The sequence below is a fragment of the Pelodiscus sinensis genome, chromosome 2 (assembly GCF_049634645.1).
Source record: "Pelodiscus sinensis isolate JC-2024 chromosome 2, ASM4963464v1, whole genome shotgun sequence".
Classification (NCBI taxonomy): domain Eukaryota; kingdom Metazoa; phylum Chordata; order Testudines; family Trionychidae; genus Pelodiscus; species Pelodiscus sinensis.
This window is the reverse complement of record NC_134712.1, coordinates 72,797,332-72,812,633: the sequence shown is the minus strand read 5'-3', so window position 1 is coordinate 72,812,633 and position 15,302 is coordinate 72,797,332. Positions and strand designations below refer to the sequence as shown.

The 15,302-nt window shown below is 41.4% G+C and overlaps 1 protein-coding gene across 8 annotated transcripts in view; it reads right to left on the bottom strand.

The window, feature by feature from the left end:
- Positions 1–15,302, bottom strand: part of LOC102453472 (opsin-5-like) — a 127,095-nt gene that overhangs the window by 43,313 nt on the left and 68,480 nt on the right. For 5 of the 8 annotated variants that reach the window (XM_075920776.1, XM_075920777.1, XM_075920774.1 and 2 more), the window contains 4 exons: positions 10,551–10,638; positions 3,800–3,962; positions 3,108–3,235; positions 487–821 (listed from right to left, as the gene is read on the bottom strand). In XM_075920776.1, the coding sequence (XP_075776891.1) occupies positions 487–821; positions 3,108–3,235; positions 3,800–3,962; positions 10,551–10,638 (714 nt within the window). The other 3 variants (XM_014568779.3, XM_014568777.3, XM_075920778.1) reach the window with 3 other exon arrangements.

The following is a 15,302-nucleotide window of genomic DNA, read 5'->3' as shown; positions in this document are numbered from 1 at the left end:
AAATGTAACTTTTTAAGACTTCCTTCCAAATAACTGGCAACTACGAGTTTAGGTACACAATTTTGCATGCTACAAGAAGTATACATTTCTATTACAAGTTTCAAAGTTGTATTGCATTCAGCATAAATTTTCCCTTAACAGTCCTGGTTTTCCAAAGAAATCCTACTCTTCCAAAATAGCTTATAAAATATCTAGAATGTTAAAGAAAAAATGCCTGATATTTTCACAAAACTCTACTAAAACTTCTACATTATCTTTGTTACCAGAGCCTGCAGAAACCTCAGAGCTATCACTTGAGGGATTTCGCAAAAATAATTCATTTGCATGTAGTGAATACACACATGGTAACACTACATGCTTGTTCCAGAAACAAATGGGGACTGATCTTCTTTCCTTTCTCATTCCTCTCTAGGGGTCCTTCAACCGCTCTAAATGGTGCTGCCAGTGTATGCACGATGTGGCTTGAGAACACAAATTTTCAAATACCTTGACTGTAATAGCCTGCACGTTGCTCATCCTGGTGGGACCTGAGACATGCTGTTCCACTGCTTTTCTGGATTCTTTGACAGTTATCAGAATGAGGGTATAGGACGTAACAATTACCCCACAGGGGAGGATAAAGCAGAAGACAAAGAGAGCCACGGTGTAAGACATTGCCACTGTGTTTGCATTTGAGAAATGCCAGTCAATGCAACATGCTGTCCCATAGGGTTCTGCTCCATATTTTCCCCAGTGAGCTAGAGGTGAGCAGGCAAAAATTGCTGCATAGGCCCAAGCGCAGGCTATCAAGATCCATCCATGTTGTCGTGTAAATCTGTTTCCTGGAAGACATGGAACAATCAGTGAAGAACTGCTCATAGTAGCAGTAGCGTAATGGATTCTAATTACACAAGCCAGAAAACAATACATAGGACCTTTTTTTATTGGGCACTCTGGATTACAACTCTTTACCCCCATGCTTGAGAGGAGTCCCCCAAAGCTATCCGATTGTCTTCCCTCCTATTAAATCCTCTCTCTGTTGTGATGCCTTAAGAGGTAAGCAGCGGATGAGCTTAGATCCCTGTCGATCATGCTGGTTAATATTAGCTCATTGTTGCCTTGTGCTCCCTGTATGTGTCTCTCTCCCTGTTTTTATGTGTCTTAATTTTAGGCTGCAAATTCTTTGGGGAAGGATTGGTTTTCATTTTCTGTATAGCACTTACCACAATGGGATTCTAGTCCAATAATTCTAGGGCTTCTCTGTATTACCTCAATTTGAATAAATAATCATAAAGGCCCCTGCTTGATTTCAAACCAAAGACACCATGAAGTGAGTTTGTAATATTCTGAACACTAAATAATCACATGTTGGGTGGGCTGCAGAGACAAGATGTTTCAGGTCCCGCTTCATTCACCTAGATGTACGCTTCTGGCCAAAAGGAGGTTGAAGAGACAGCTTGAGAAAAAGCTGTGCCAGGAAATCATGATATAAATAAGAAATCTTTGCTGAAATTTAATTGACATTTTTTGTAGAAGCATAAAAAATTAAAGGAAATATTCAAGGAAACATTCAAGAAATCAACCTTGTCACCTTAAGATGAAAACAGGCTGCTTGGATTCACAGTGGGAAACAAATTAATACTGAACTGAGGAAGTGAGAGTCGATTGCAAAGGGGAGTTTCATGGTTGTCTTACACCCTTGTTCCTGCAACCAGTGCTGTGTGCTCCTCAGTCACAGCTAAAGATCTGGCTCCCTGCAGATTCAAAACGTGTTCCATCTTAGAATGGTTTGCAGTATAAGAACGGTCCATCTAGCCCAGTATTCTGTCTGCTGACAGTGGCCAATTCCAGATCCCCTAATGGGCATGAACAGAGCATGTACTTAAGTTATCATTCCCTGTCACTCATTCCCAGCTTGTGGCAAAGAGAGGCTAGGGACACCATCCATACCTATCTTTGCTAAGAACTATTAATAGGCCTATCCTCCATGCATTTATCTAGTTCTTTTTTTAAATATAATGTTAACACTAATGAATCTAAAGAATTATCACCCTGATTTCAAACTTAAAAAGGGCCTTCATCTAGAGAGATTCTACTAAATGTTTTGTCCCATACAAGTAGTGCGAAGTATTTGTAGGTCAGAGTTCATAATCCATGCTTTAAAATGTTTATAGCTGCCATTTTCCAGTTTAGATGATGGTAAGACTTTAAGAATATGCTTAACTGGGTGTTGCATTTTCAACATACTTTCACATTAATTATTGAACCCTCACAGTTATAATTTCTTTAAACAATCCTACACTGTGCACAGGCAAAAAACAAACAAAGATACTGTTAGTTGATGTGTGTCTTGATTCAAGAGAAAGCCATCTTTGAGCTGGAAAATGTATCTTGCTAAGAGTAAGTAGTTCTGTTGACACCATTTGCATGACTACACTTACTACAATCATATGCATTTTTCTTGCAATGCTACATCTTCAGGGATTTAAAAATCTTCTTCTAAGTTAAAAGTTACCAGGTAAGATTTTAGCACAAAAGCAAGAATATTTAAAAACCACAAGGACAGTTTGACCTCATGGTAAAATATGATTCACACATGATCTTTTCTGCCTAAAGTTCCAGTCTGCAACAAGATACCAGATTTTTAAAGTCATTCTTCGTATAGTAATAAAATGTGATGCTGCATTTTTCTTTTGACATTCCTCTTATCCTAAGAAGTGAGGTAATAAAGAAAGAACTTGAGCAGATGAACAAAAGAAGTTGAAAGAAAATATCTGACAAGGTCAAAAGTATATAGTATGCATCTCTACAATTTACAGCAAATTTAAAGTACTGAAATGCTGCTCACACCTGTCTCAAGTCAAAGATCATTGTATAAAATTATTCATAAAAACAATATTAACTTAATCCTACCTTGCTCCATTTAAAGAGTTACATCATGGTCCTTTTCTGAGTCTTTTACCTCAGCTTATGTGGGTTCAGATATAATAAACTAGATTTATAATCAAACAATTATTGTAACACACCTTTCTATATAAACATTCTCCAAGATACACATACTAGCCATTGGCAGTCTTAGCTCAAAAGACAAATATTGAACAGTCTGAGAGAGAATGAAGTTAACTTACCATAAGCTGGGAAACAAATTTTGAGGCAGCACACAGTGCTAAGTAATGTTAATGTTGTCAAACTGCAGATCCCAAAAAGTACACCACAAAATGCATAGAACAAGCAAACTTGTTTACCGTACAGCCACCTAAAAACAAAACAAAAACAAGAGTCAAGATTTAAAAGTCAGCATTCTTCTAATTTATAGGTAGATGGTAGAAAGTGACTTGTAGTGGTCATTATGAAAATGTTGATATTTACCATTTAAAACTAAAGCTTGGTCAGCAGTTAACTGAAGGAGGACATTCTTACAGAATATCTTAGTACCATTAAGAAAATTGTTGTCTGTTCCCATTTTTGAGGGAAGGGTAGAAGAAAAGAGAAGCTGTTCAATTCAGCCACTTTCTACCAAACTGTTTGCCCCTTTCTCTCTGGCACTAGCTGCTAAAAATTTAAGTCTCCTCATTCCTCTTCCTCTGCAACACTTTTAGGCTCAGTGTGTAAACAAGCGTGTGTGTGAACAAGGCCTTAGTGGAGAATGAGATGCAGCAGCTCCAAAGATGTATTTACATAACATACATTTTCTTCAATCTCTGTAATTAATCTTCCCTGTCCTTTCTACAAAAATGGCAGAATAATTCAGTCCTTTCTGCTGGCAGAGACCTCCAGTTTGTGCAGAGGATGTTAAATACCATGTACATATTGAACAAACCTGTGAGAAAGGCTGGATGTAACAGCTAGAGGGTACAAGGTCAGAGTCATACCAAGGTCACTGATGGCAAGGTTGATTATGAAGAATTCTGCTGGTTTTAGCAAATTCTTTTTCTTATAGGAAACATACAGAAGAATACTGTTTCCACACAAGGAGCAAACTCCTATAAGGGAATATAAAATAAAAAGAGAAATTCATTACTCTCATTTATTGGTTTTTCAATTGTAACAATCTTTGCAAGGAGTAATGTATTGCCAACCTATTCAGTGTTTATGTTTTCCTATGATGAAATTAATTCAACTAAAAAAGTTTTTAACACTTCATAGTCCTTATTTGGTACATCTTCCTATGAATGCTTTATTTAAGACTCAGTTGCAATAATGATTAAGGATATAAAATATATAATGGAAAAATGAAATTAAATGATCTATTATCTCCAAATAAAAAGTTGATTTTATTAGGACTTCATATAGTTCTAGTAGATAATACACTATTTCTAACATTCCAACATGAGTATGGGGAAAGAATATTAATTTGCTCTCTAACTCTGAAAGTGTAGGATAAAGCCTAGTTCTTATAGATGTAAAGAAAAAGTATGACTCAACTAGTAGCATGCTGACTAGCTAGGTTAAAAAGCCATGTATTCAAATCCTAATACTAAAACCCAGTATTGACCTTTCAGCATAGCAGTAAAATGCTTTCCTTCACTTAATGTACCCTTTTGTTTACTCATCTAGTTAGATTTAATTTCCCCCCCTCCTTTCAGTATTTTTTCAAGTGTTCTCCACAAATTATCTTGCTTTCACTTGAAGGACTACACAGGCTATACTGCTATTTTGATTAACATGGAATTGTTGTAAGTACCAAACTTTTTAAAAGCATCCCAGGTGTCTGAGGATGGCAAATTTTTTGAAAAGAAAGAGAAGAGGGATTGAACTTTCTCAGATCTAGTCTAATTGAAGTAATGTTTAGCTGGTCAAAAGATTCTGTTCAAAACTATTTTTATGCAAAAGTGTTGTTGTTTTTCTAAATTGAAAACTTTTTTAAAACTGCTTTAAACATTTTGCTTATTTTTCACCATTATGTTGCATTGCCAATCTGCACCCACCCTGCTTTTTCCCCCCTCACTAAAAGCACTGAATGAACACTAATATGAGGGTATGTCTACACTACAGCACTAATTCGAACTAACTTAATTCGAAATAGTTAATTCGAACTAAGCTAATTCGAACTAGTGCATCTAAACCTAAAAACTAGTTCGATTTAGCGTTTTGCTAATTCGAACTAGCATGTCCACATTGAGCGGACCCTGAACTGGGGTTAAGGATGGCCGGAAGCAGTGCCGGCAGCGCATCAGATTAGGACTTAGAGCGTGGAGCTGCTGTCTCAGGCTAGCCGAGGGCTGTGGTTAAAGAGACCCGACCCCCACCCCGGACAGACAGTTCTCAGGGGTTCCCCGCTCGCTTGTCTAACTCAATGAGGGACAGCAAAGCAGTCCTGGCTTGGAATGCCCTGAATGCCCACACTCGGCACATCACAGCACTCAGCCATCAGCCCGGCTGCACTTGCCGCAGGCTGCCATCCGGGGAGGGCGGCCATTCGGGGGGCTGCAAGTGAGCTTCCACCCCGAGGAGCCCGCAGAACCACCCCAGTCCTCCCCATCGGGGGCTCGTACCCCATTCCTCCCTCACTCCCTTCCACTTACCCCTCCCTAGCCCCCCTCCTGATGTACAAAATAAAGGACACGTGTGTTCAAAAACAGAAACTCTCTTTATTGAACAAAACTCGGGGAGACTGGGAAAAGGAGGTGGGAGAGAGGAAGAGAGAGAGTGGGAGAGGGGAGGGCAACTAAAATGATCAGGGGTTTGGAATAGGTCCCATATGAAGAGAGGCTAAAGAGATTGGGACTTCTCAGCTTAGAAAAAAGGAGACTGAGGGGGGATAGGATAGAGGTCTATAAAAGCATGAGTGGTGTGGAGAGGGTGCATAAAGAAAAGTTCTTCATTAGTTCCCATAACAGAAGGACTAGAGGACACCAAATGAAATGAATGGGTAGCAGGATTCAAACTAATATGCGAAAGTTCTTCTTCACAAAGCAAATAGTCAACCCGTGGAACTCCTTGCTGCAGGAGGTTGTGAAGGCTAGAACTAGAACAGAGTTTAAAGGGAAGTGAGATAAAGTCACGGAGGTTGGGTCCATGGAGTGGTATTAGCCAAGGGGTAGGAATGGTGTCCCTGGCCTCTGTTTGTGGAAGGCTGGAGATGGATGGCACGAGACAAATGGCTTGGTCATTGTTTCGGTCCATCCCCTCCAGGGTCCCTAGTGTTGGCCACTGTCGGCAAACAGGCTATTGGGCTAGATGGACCTTTGGTCTGACCCATTACGGCCAGTCTAAGCTCAGGGGTCAGGGTCGGGAGTCTCACTGGACCACTCTGATTTTCATGCACACCTGCTCCTGGGTTGCCAGGCTGGCAGCTATCCTGCCCTAGACGGCCACTTTCCTGTGCCTAGTGCGGAGGTCATGGATGAGGTCCACAATGTCCGCACTAGACCAGGCGGGCGCCCGCCTCTTGTGGACCCGGGCAGGCTCCCGGGAGCCGCCAGCCTGGTCCCAGGAAGAGGCGGAGGGCTGGGTGGCATTGGATGGCTGGCTCGAGCCGTGCCAGGTGCAGGGTCTGCTGGCTGGGTGCTGGCAGGCTTGCACTTGGCACGGGCACCGTAGCCAGCCCATGCCCCTTTAAGGGTTCCGGGGCCGGGAGGGAGGCAGAAGAGTTTCCCTGGTGGTGCCCAGAGTGGCCACCAGGGAAAGCGGGGCAGGGCTAGCCTCCCACTAGTTCAAATTAAATGGCTACACAGCCCTTAATTCGAACTAGGCGTTAGTCCTCGTGGAATGAGGTTTACCTAGTTCGAATTAAGCTCTCCACTAGTTCAAATTAAGTTCGAACTAGCGGTTTGTATGTGTAGCGCCTATCAAAGTTAATTCGAACTAACGTCTGTTAGTTCGAATTAACTTTGTAATGTAGACATACCCTGAGTCACTTAATACATACTGGCCTTTTTCATTTTAAATGAAATTCCTTTTGCCACTCTGCAGACTTTGAAGCATTCTTCAACTTTTAAAAACTTAGAGTGGAAGAAGGAAACACAAAAAAGAAGAGAAATGAAAAAATGAAGAAAAAACTGGGTATCATTCATTTAATGACTAAGCAGGAGGGAACTAAAATTAAAAATGTCAACATTTTAAAATATATTTTGCAACCAAGTTTGATTCAAATCTTACAGAATGGGAACACCTTTGAAATGGGGATGTAAAATCCCGTTTAATCAATGTAACATTTAACAAGGTTAATTTAACCGGTTAACTGATTAAGCAGGATTCCATGGGTGAAGGAGCCACTTTGGGCTGGAGCACCTTCCCCCCGCCCCCATCCATTGGTCCTAGGGGTCTGCTGACTGCCAGCTCCCAACCCAGCAAGGCTCCCAGCAATCAGCCTCACAGGGCTGCCAGTTTCCAGCCCCTGGCTCCATAGGGCTGCCGGTTAACTGGTTACCAGTAAGCGTTACCCAGTAAGGGTGATGCTTACCATGTAACCGGTTAACCGTTCACATCCCCACTTTGAAAGTATACACTTATTGTGAAATCATTTTTCCATATTTTCCACCAGTTCTACCAAATATTTGGTCGATTAGACATAATCTCTCTATAGGAGTCGTGATCTGAGAGTATGAAATCATATGAGGCCATTGAAGGCATGGGAATTTAAACATTAGAATTACTCTCACTTATCAACATGGATTGCAACTAGCACATGAAAATTCCATCCACGTTAGTAATACTTGAGTGTTCTCAGTAGCGGGTCTAATTAGTATGGTCAGCACTTGGCTCCATAACAACAACAACTCACCTTTTCTGTCTGCTTTCAAGGTCCCACGGCACCCAGCCCTGTTTGGATTACCAGCTCAAGCTCTGATATGATGTCCCAGCATGCACCATGTGGATATCACAACTGCTTTAGGACTCTGCTGGAGCAGGGAGCTAGCCTATGGTATTGGGGAAGGTCAGCTTTGTTGTTAGTTCTTTCATTATTAAATTGTGAAGGGAGGCAGGGACTTAATAAATTACAAAATTACATCTAACATAAAAGCTGCATTGTACTTCTTTTAACAATAACTTACCTGACACCTCCCTGCCCAATAGGCTGGTTCCTTTCTTTTACAATGTCCTGCAGCAGCTGTGACATTGCGTGCTGACATAGTGCATGCTGGAAAGTCACCCTGAAGCCAGTGATCTGAGCAGGGTTGACTATCATGGGGTCTGAAAGGAAAAATAAAAAAGTTAGTAGGCAATACACCTTGCTGAATGCCTCTGTAGGTAAAGGTGGGAGACGGGGACACAATATATACTGCTGAAGTAGATGGAATTTTTACAATTTCCATGTGCAGTTCACCTTCTTGTGAGAGCAAGTTTTCACCTTGCTTTGTTGATGATGATCTGTACGCAGAGCATCAGAAACAGAATGAAAGCATCGGCACACAATTCTAGTTTTCACCCTTGATAAGCAAACAGGAAGATCCATGTGTTGGTTGCTAATCAAAAAGTAGTTCCTGCAAAGCCAGGGGTATACACACTACAAAGAGTTTTCTTTCCAATTGCAGTTCGTTGGTCAGTCATGCCACACGTCTCCGCTCAGATTGCATACTATGTTGGTGTCTGGGGTCACCATCCAAACACTCTGCATCCCTCCTCCCCTTGATCACAACTCCCTCCCAAGCCCTGCACTCCCTCCTAAGCCATCTCAAGGTCAGAATCCTCTCCTGCACCCAGACCCCCTTCCTGGCCCTGTACCACAAACCTCTGCCCCAGGTCATAACCCCCTCCTTCACCCAAACTCCCTCTCAGAACCTTCACCTGCTCCTGCACCCCAATTCTCTACCCCAAGCTCTCTTCTGCACCCAACCTCTATCCTAGACTCCGTACTTCTTCCATACAAAAGTGCCTCCCTACCACTTCTCAAAATCTTGAAATGGCCCCCTATCAATTTATTGCCCAGCCCTATTTTAAATCATACTAATCCCCAGCTATCAGTAGACCTCATAAATTAAAGCAACTGCCAGGTGGAATGGCCCGACAAACAAAAGGAGCAGTATCAAATACTGAAACAGTGATTTTAAGCCACTTTCTCCTCTATCTCCCTGCAATTTGTGCTATATGTAATTCAGCTACACTTAAGGATATGGCCTTTTCTAGCTCAAGTATGCATTTTGTTTCTTGTAAGGAATTCAATAGGCCATATTCACCAATGATATAACTGGGCTCAAGTCTAATGAAGTAAATGATCGAGATTTTAGATGCTGAGAAATCAGGAAATTCAATGTTACAGTTCTAGGAGTAACTTGGCTTCATTGCTCATGGTAGTAGGGCAGTCACCCTGCTTCAGGAAAATAAGGAATAAGTACAGCCCCGAGAGGAGGACAGCTAATCAGATGTGGGCTACAGTAGGCCAATCAGGGCTTGGCTAGGCCCTATAAGAAAGGCTCCTGGAGGAGGGGAGCACATATACTCCCTCCAGCTCTGGAGGGCGAAGGACCTAGCTGCCTGTCTGTGAGGTACCATGGATAGAACAGTGCTGAGAGAAAGCATGGTGAGCTCCAGTTTGAATAACCCCAGGTTGAGGCCCAGTGAAAGAGGCCTGAGGGGTACTAGGCTGCAGGAACGCAGCCAGGGCTGGTGAAGGAAACAGGTCCTCACCCCTTTGCCTTTGATGAGTAACCATTTCAGACTGCAGTTTTCCCCTGAGGCAGTGGATAGATGATGACTGGCAGTTGGTCACTGAGGCAAGGTGGATATAGGGGGTTGGAGTTCCCTGAGGGAGAGAACCCCAGAGTGAGATATCACTTCTGGGGGGCAGAAGCCTGAGGGAAGGGCACTACTGCATTCTGGGAGGGATGCGGGTCCTTGATACAAGTCAGTGGAGAATGGACAAAGGGTGACGACAGCAGGTGAGACATTGTCTAGAACAGGGCGCTTTGGAAGTTAGCTTGAGCTAATTCCCAGAGTGACCAGCAGGAGGTGCTACAGCAGTGAATCATGATCCATTACACTCATGTAAGAGGCTCTAATCCTGCATCTGGATCTACTTAAATGGGATATGGTGCCCATGAGGAATGTCAATGACTTTGCTGTGATTCTTCATGTGTTCAGGGGTTTGCAATTGCTGGATTTAGATGCTGAAGTGGGATTTAAGAATTCAATATTAACAGCAGACCCAGAAATATAAAATGGTCCTGTCCAGAACCTCAGCTGGTAGAAGTTGATTCCACTCAGACCAATAGAGATATGCTGATTTGTAACAAGGATGTGTAAATGGATAGGCTCAAGGTCACAGTTATAGTAAGAATTGATTTTTGTCAATTTAAAATTTTCAACTGTAATATTGGTAACCAACCAAACAATATTTAATTACTTAATTACTTCCAAAGTTAACGTGGTTTTTATTGTCAAACTATTATAGTTGATTAAAATGGAATGGGTACTTTCTTTTTATGAAAAATTGTAATTAGATCAATTCTTCTGTTTTATTGTTATGAAAACGCTGAAGTAATTAGTGTCAGTAATAATCTCCATTTTCAAAAGCTCTCATCAAACATTAAAGCTCTTTAATTCTCATCAAAACTTTGGAACATAAAATCAGAATAATGAAACAATGCAGGGAGAGCTCTAAAACATACTTACCACCAAAACATACTTACCAAACACTGCGTAAAGCATTCCAACAATAATATCTGCCCCTTCTGTTATTTTGGATTGGAATGTTGCATTAACAAGATAGGAACCCATCTGAAAAACAAGAAAAGGGAATTCAATGCCAGAGAATCTCTCTGTTGGGTTTTTGAGAGACTAGCAATAAGCTGTCGGGGGGGGGGGGGGGGGGAGCTGGTTTGATGTTTCTAGTGTTTAAATGACAGATTAGAAGATGAATGATATGGCATGGGGTAGTTCTGAGGAAGATCTGTTTATATCAACCTTCAGAGGTGTACCTTTGACTTAGAATATGAATACAACAAGATTTTTCAAAAAAGTGCTATGGGATTCCATACATCTCCATTTTAGAATACTCTTCTTAAGACACATTAAGAGGGCGCTGAATTTCAGAGAGTGGCTGTTCAGCACGTTCCAAAGATAGGGACACAAGTCCAAAAACCATGGAAGTAAATCTAAAATTAAATGGAAGTCAGAACAGACCCTAAGTGAGTCTAAAAATATATATATATAGAACTCTACAATGCATATAATTTACACTTTTCCCCTACCTCTTCAACATGTATGATACATCAATATACACACTTAACTCTTAAGTTATTTATTACATGCTTTGATTCATCTGGGTTCACACCCACTTAGCAACATGTAAATAATGCTTTACATGTTTAAATAGACCATTGTTTAAAGACAAATATTGAGGTTCAAGAGAGAAAGCATTCGAACTATTAAACTACAAATTATCAATATCATGTCAAAATATATTAAGTAAATATCCTTAAACTGAGCTATAATAAATTCTCCAAAAGCAATGTTCTTTCTTTGCCTCTCTGTAAACTTCTATCATCAAAGGAAATATTGCTGACAAAAATTTAATCCTTACAAATCTATTTATAGCATGTGAGAACAGAAGCTCACAATGAAGAAGCCCTAGAAGGCCATGCTAGAGTTAGCAATCACAGAATAGTTCCAGGAGACCTGGGGAGATAGTCATCAAGACCCACATCCTCAAAGGTATTTAAATTCTTAACTTCTATTGGTTTCAGAGCAGCTGGAGAAATTGCTGAGCCTTCCTTGGCCTTCAGCGGCAAGAAGAGTGGCTGAAGACTACAGGGCCTTGGAGCAAATGAGCTGCAGTTCATTCCATCTGAACCTCCAAGGGAACAAGAGAGGATGCTTCACTACCAATCCGTTGGGAACTGAATTGTAGTGCACATCTCAAAGCGATGCTATATAAACCTACAAGAAATCCATTAGGAAGGTCTCAAGAAAGTCATGTCCCTTCTTATTTTCATGTCCTATGGAGGCTACTGCAACATGGATAATGGGACTGGTAAGACTCAGGTGGAGCTCTTCCTCAATAGAGGAGACAAATGACAGTTCCTATACAAACAGACTGGCAAAGGGAAAGCAACATCTCCTGAGCCTGGCCATGAGCCATTGCCATAGGAAATACTAGATATAACTGCTACTCGCAGCCTTTTCCCCTTCTCAAGTTTCTCTGACTGTGCCTAGTGATAAAAAATAAAGGTCCATTGTTCTTTCTCTTCTGTAACAGGCACATGATTAAGCACCTTAGTGGCAATTTCACATTCCCCCTCCCCCAATCCCTTAGCATAATAGCAGAAAGTGATGTAGTTCATGCAATTTTGCACACTGGGTTTTAGCACAGCATGTGAAATGTTAAAACAAAAAGAAGGTACAAAAAAGTCACCTTAGCAATGGCCCAATATTCTCAGTAGGGTCTGTATTTGACACACTATATTTGAGCTAATCACTGTATATGCGCATTTAGTAATGTCACAGCCTACTTCACTCCTGCAATGTTGTAGGTAGAGATCATCTGAATTCATCTTTTCTTAACTGAATTTGAATTAAGTCTATTAAGTTTCATTCTTGCTATTCCATGGATTTTAAAACAAATTTTTACATCCTAAACTGGTATAAACAAGCTTCCGGGGGTAGCCAAGTTAGTCTGTACAGAAAAAAACAACAAATGGTCTGATAGTACTTTATAGACTAACAAAACATGTATAATCAATAGAGTTACACTAATTCAGACCATCTAAGTGCCAGATCTCTACTTGCAGTAGCAATCATGGCCCTTAATTATTTATTTTTCTTAGTTTTATCTTTTGGACCATGAAATTGGTAGGGCCTGTTTTGGTCAATTTCATGGCCATAATTTTTTTTTTTAATTGCAAATCTCATGATTTCAGATATTTAAATCTGACATTTCAGGGATTTAGATATTTCAGATATTTAAATCTGGCAACTCTACGGGTTGTGTTGCCACCAGCAGAAGTAAGGATAGCATGGTATGGTAGTGACACCCTTACTTCTGCTGCCTTCAGAGTTGGGACCTTGGCCAGCAGCTGCTACTTTCCAGTAGTCCAGCTCTTATGGGTACATCTAGACTACGTTCTTTTTCAAAAGGAGATATGGAAATTCAGCACTAATTTACGTATCTTCTTCCGACAGCTTTTTTGAAAGCTTTTTTTTTGAAAAAAAAAAAGCAGTTTAGACACGGTTCTTTAAAAAAAAAACACCCTTTTTCGAAAGAACACTGCACATCTCATTTTTTGACGAAAAAGGATTCATTCGAAAAAGCGGGGTTTTTTTTTCCAAAAGAACTACATCTACACTGCTTTCTTTTTCAAAAAAACTGATTTTGAAAAAGCGATCAGAAGATATGCAAATTAGCACTGAATTTGCATATCTCCTTTCAAAAAAAGAATGTAGTCTAGATGTACCCAAAGGCAGCAACACAGAAGTAAGAGTGGAATAGTATGGTATTGCCACCCTTAAATCTGTTCTCTGGCCACCCAGTAGCGAAGGTAACACAGAAGTAAAGGCGGCAGTACTGTGACCCTCCTACAATCACCGTGCAATCCTCTTCCAATGCAATCCCTTTCTGAGTCAGAACCCCCAGTTTGAGAAACACTGCTCTCCTTGGTGAAATCTGTATAGTATAGGTTAAAAGTACACAAAAGACCAGATTAATGGGAGACCACAGATTTTACAGTCTGGGACACATTTTTCATGGCCATGAATGTGTCAGGGCCCTATTTATTAGGGAATGCAATTACTGGTAGGAATGTTCTCTGAAACAATATTAAATCAAGAGAATGTAACATTTGAATTTTATTAAGTTTATTTTTAATAAATCATTCATTAACCATCAGCTGTAGCACTGACTATTCACAGAAGAAGTTGGATTCTATTTACTAGTGTCCATTATATAGTATTTGAGCAGCCTCAAAAGAAAGGGAATGAAGTGGTCTAGGGTAATTATAGACCAGATAGCAAGCCTAACATTGGTACCTGAAAAGATACTGGCACAAATTACTAAATAATCAGTTTATAAGCATGTAGCGAATAACAGAGTTATAACAGTAGCAGATGAGATCTACCATCAATCAATGGTGGCTGCACCTCCTGAGCTGTCTGGGTGATCGATGGGGTATTATTCTAGGGTCAAGATAGACACGTGATTGGAAGAAAAGGGTATCATGTGACCTCTCTAAGAATCCTCCCATTACCCTCTACCAATTGGAATGGGAGGACAAAGGACCTCCCCAAGAGTGGATTTAATCAAAGGAGTCACATTCTGTGGTAGGGTGACCTGCCCAGAAGAGAGATGGAAAAACCACTGTATCAGCAACCTCTACCATCTCTGGAAGTCCAAGTACCACAGAGAAGAGGTCATCTCGTTCCAAGAATGCGTGTTTTAGAGATTGTGGAAATACTGAGAAAACATGGCCTCTTTCGCCACAACCGTGAGACCTTCAGAATTTGTTTCATCTCTGAGGGCCTCCAACCTCCTGCAAAGAAAGTGCTATATCAACGACCATTCTGAAGAGGAAGCGTTGCAAACGCTTTTTTATGGCGTGCAGTCGAGTTCGGGCTGACCAGGAATGGCTTGTTCAGGCATTGTAGAGGTGCCTGTGGGAGCCGGAGGTGGTGGCATATGTGGCTTTGTAGGTGCCACTGCCTCATCAGCACTGACTGGTGCAGAGTGCTTATGTTCTGACTCAGCTCTCCTGGCTGGTGCAGACTTGGCTTCTGGAGACTGACAGCACCGGGGAACAGAAGGCTTGAGGCAGTGCTAGTAATAAGCATGCCGGGGGAGCCCACAAAACCTGTGAGCCTTTACAGGGTGGTGAGGCAGCCCTGTCAACGGGCTTTTGCTGTCCCCGGGTCTCCTCAGATTTGTCCGATGGAGATTGTAGGGACTTTTCCAAGAGAGGTTTTTGAGCACATTTCATGGTCTTTTCTGGCTCTGGCTGTCATATTCTGACAATGTGGGCACTTATGTGCTGCATGAGTCTCTCCCAGGCATTTAACGCAGGAGGCATGCCTACCAGAAATAGGCATCAAGTCCCAGCATGAGTTGCATCTTTTAAAGCCGGGGAAACCCGGCATGTTGATGGAAAAAAGCCGTGGCGGCGGGTTATTTTCTTTTTTAAGTAAACGTTGAAAACTGTCGTTAACTGACTAAACTGAAGAATTTTGAGACTAACTATGGTATTCCTTTGTTTTTCCTGTCAGAAAGAAGAGCATTGCTCTGACTCCGTCTTTAGCTGAGGACGGTAGAAAAGGAACTGAGGGGATTCACGCCTCATGCGCACTCAGCAAGTGGCAGGAGCATGAGACACAGAGTGCGCAGGCGCGGCATGAGGGGCACTGCTCACTAAAAACCTCCCATCAGCAGCGCAAGGACACACCGAGACCTGAATGGA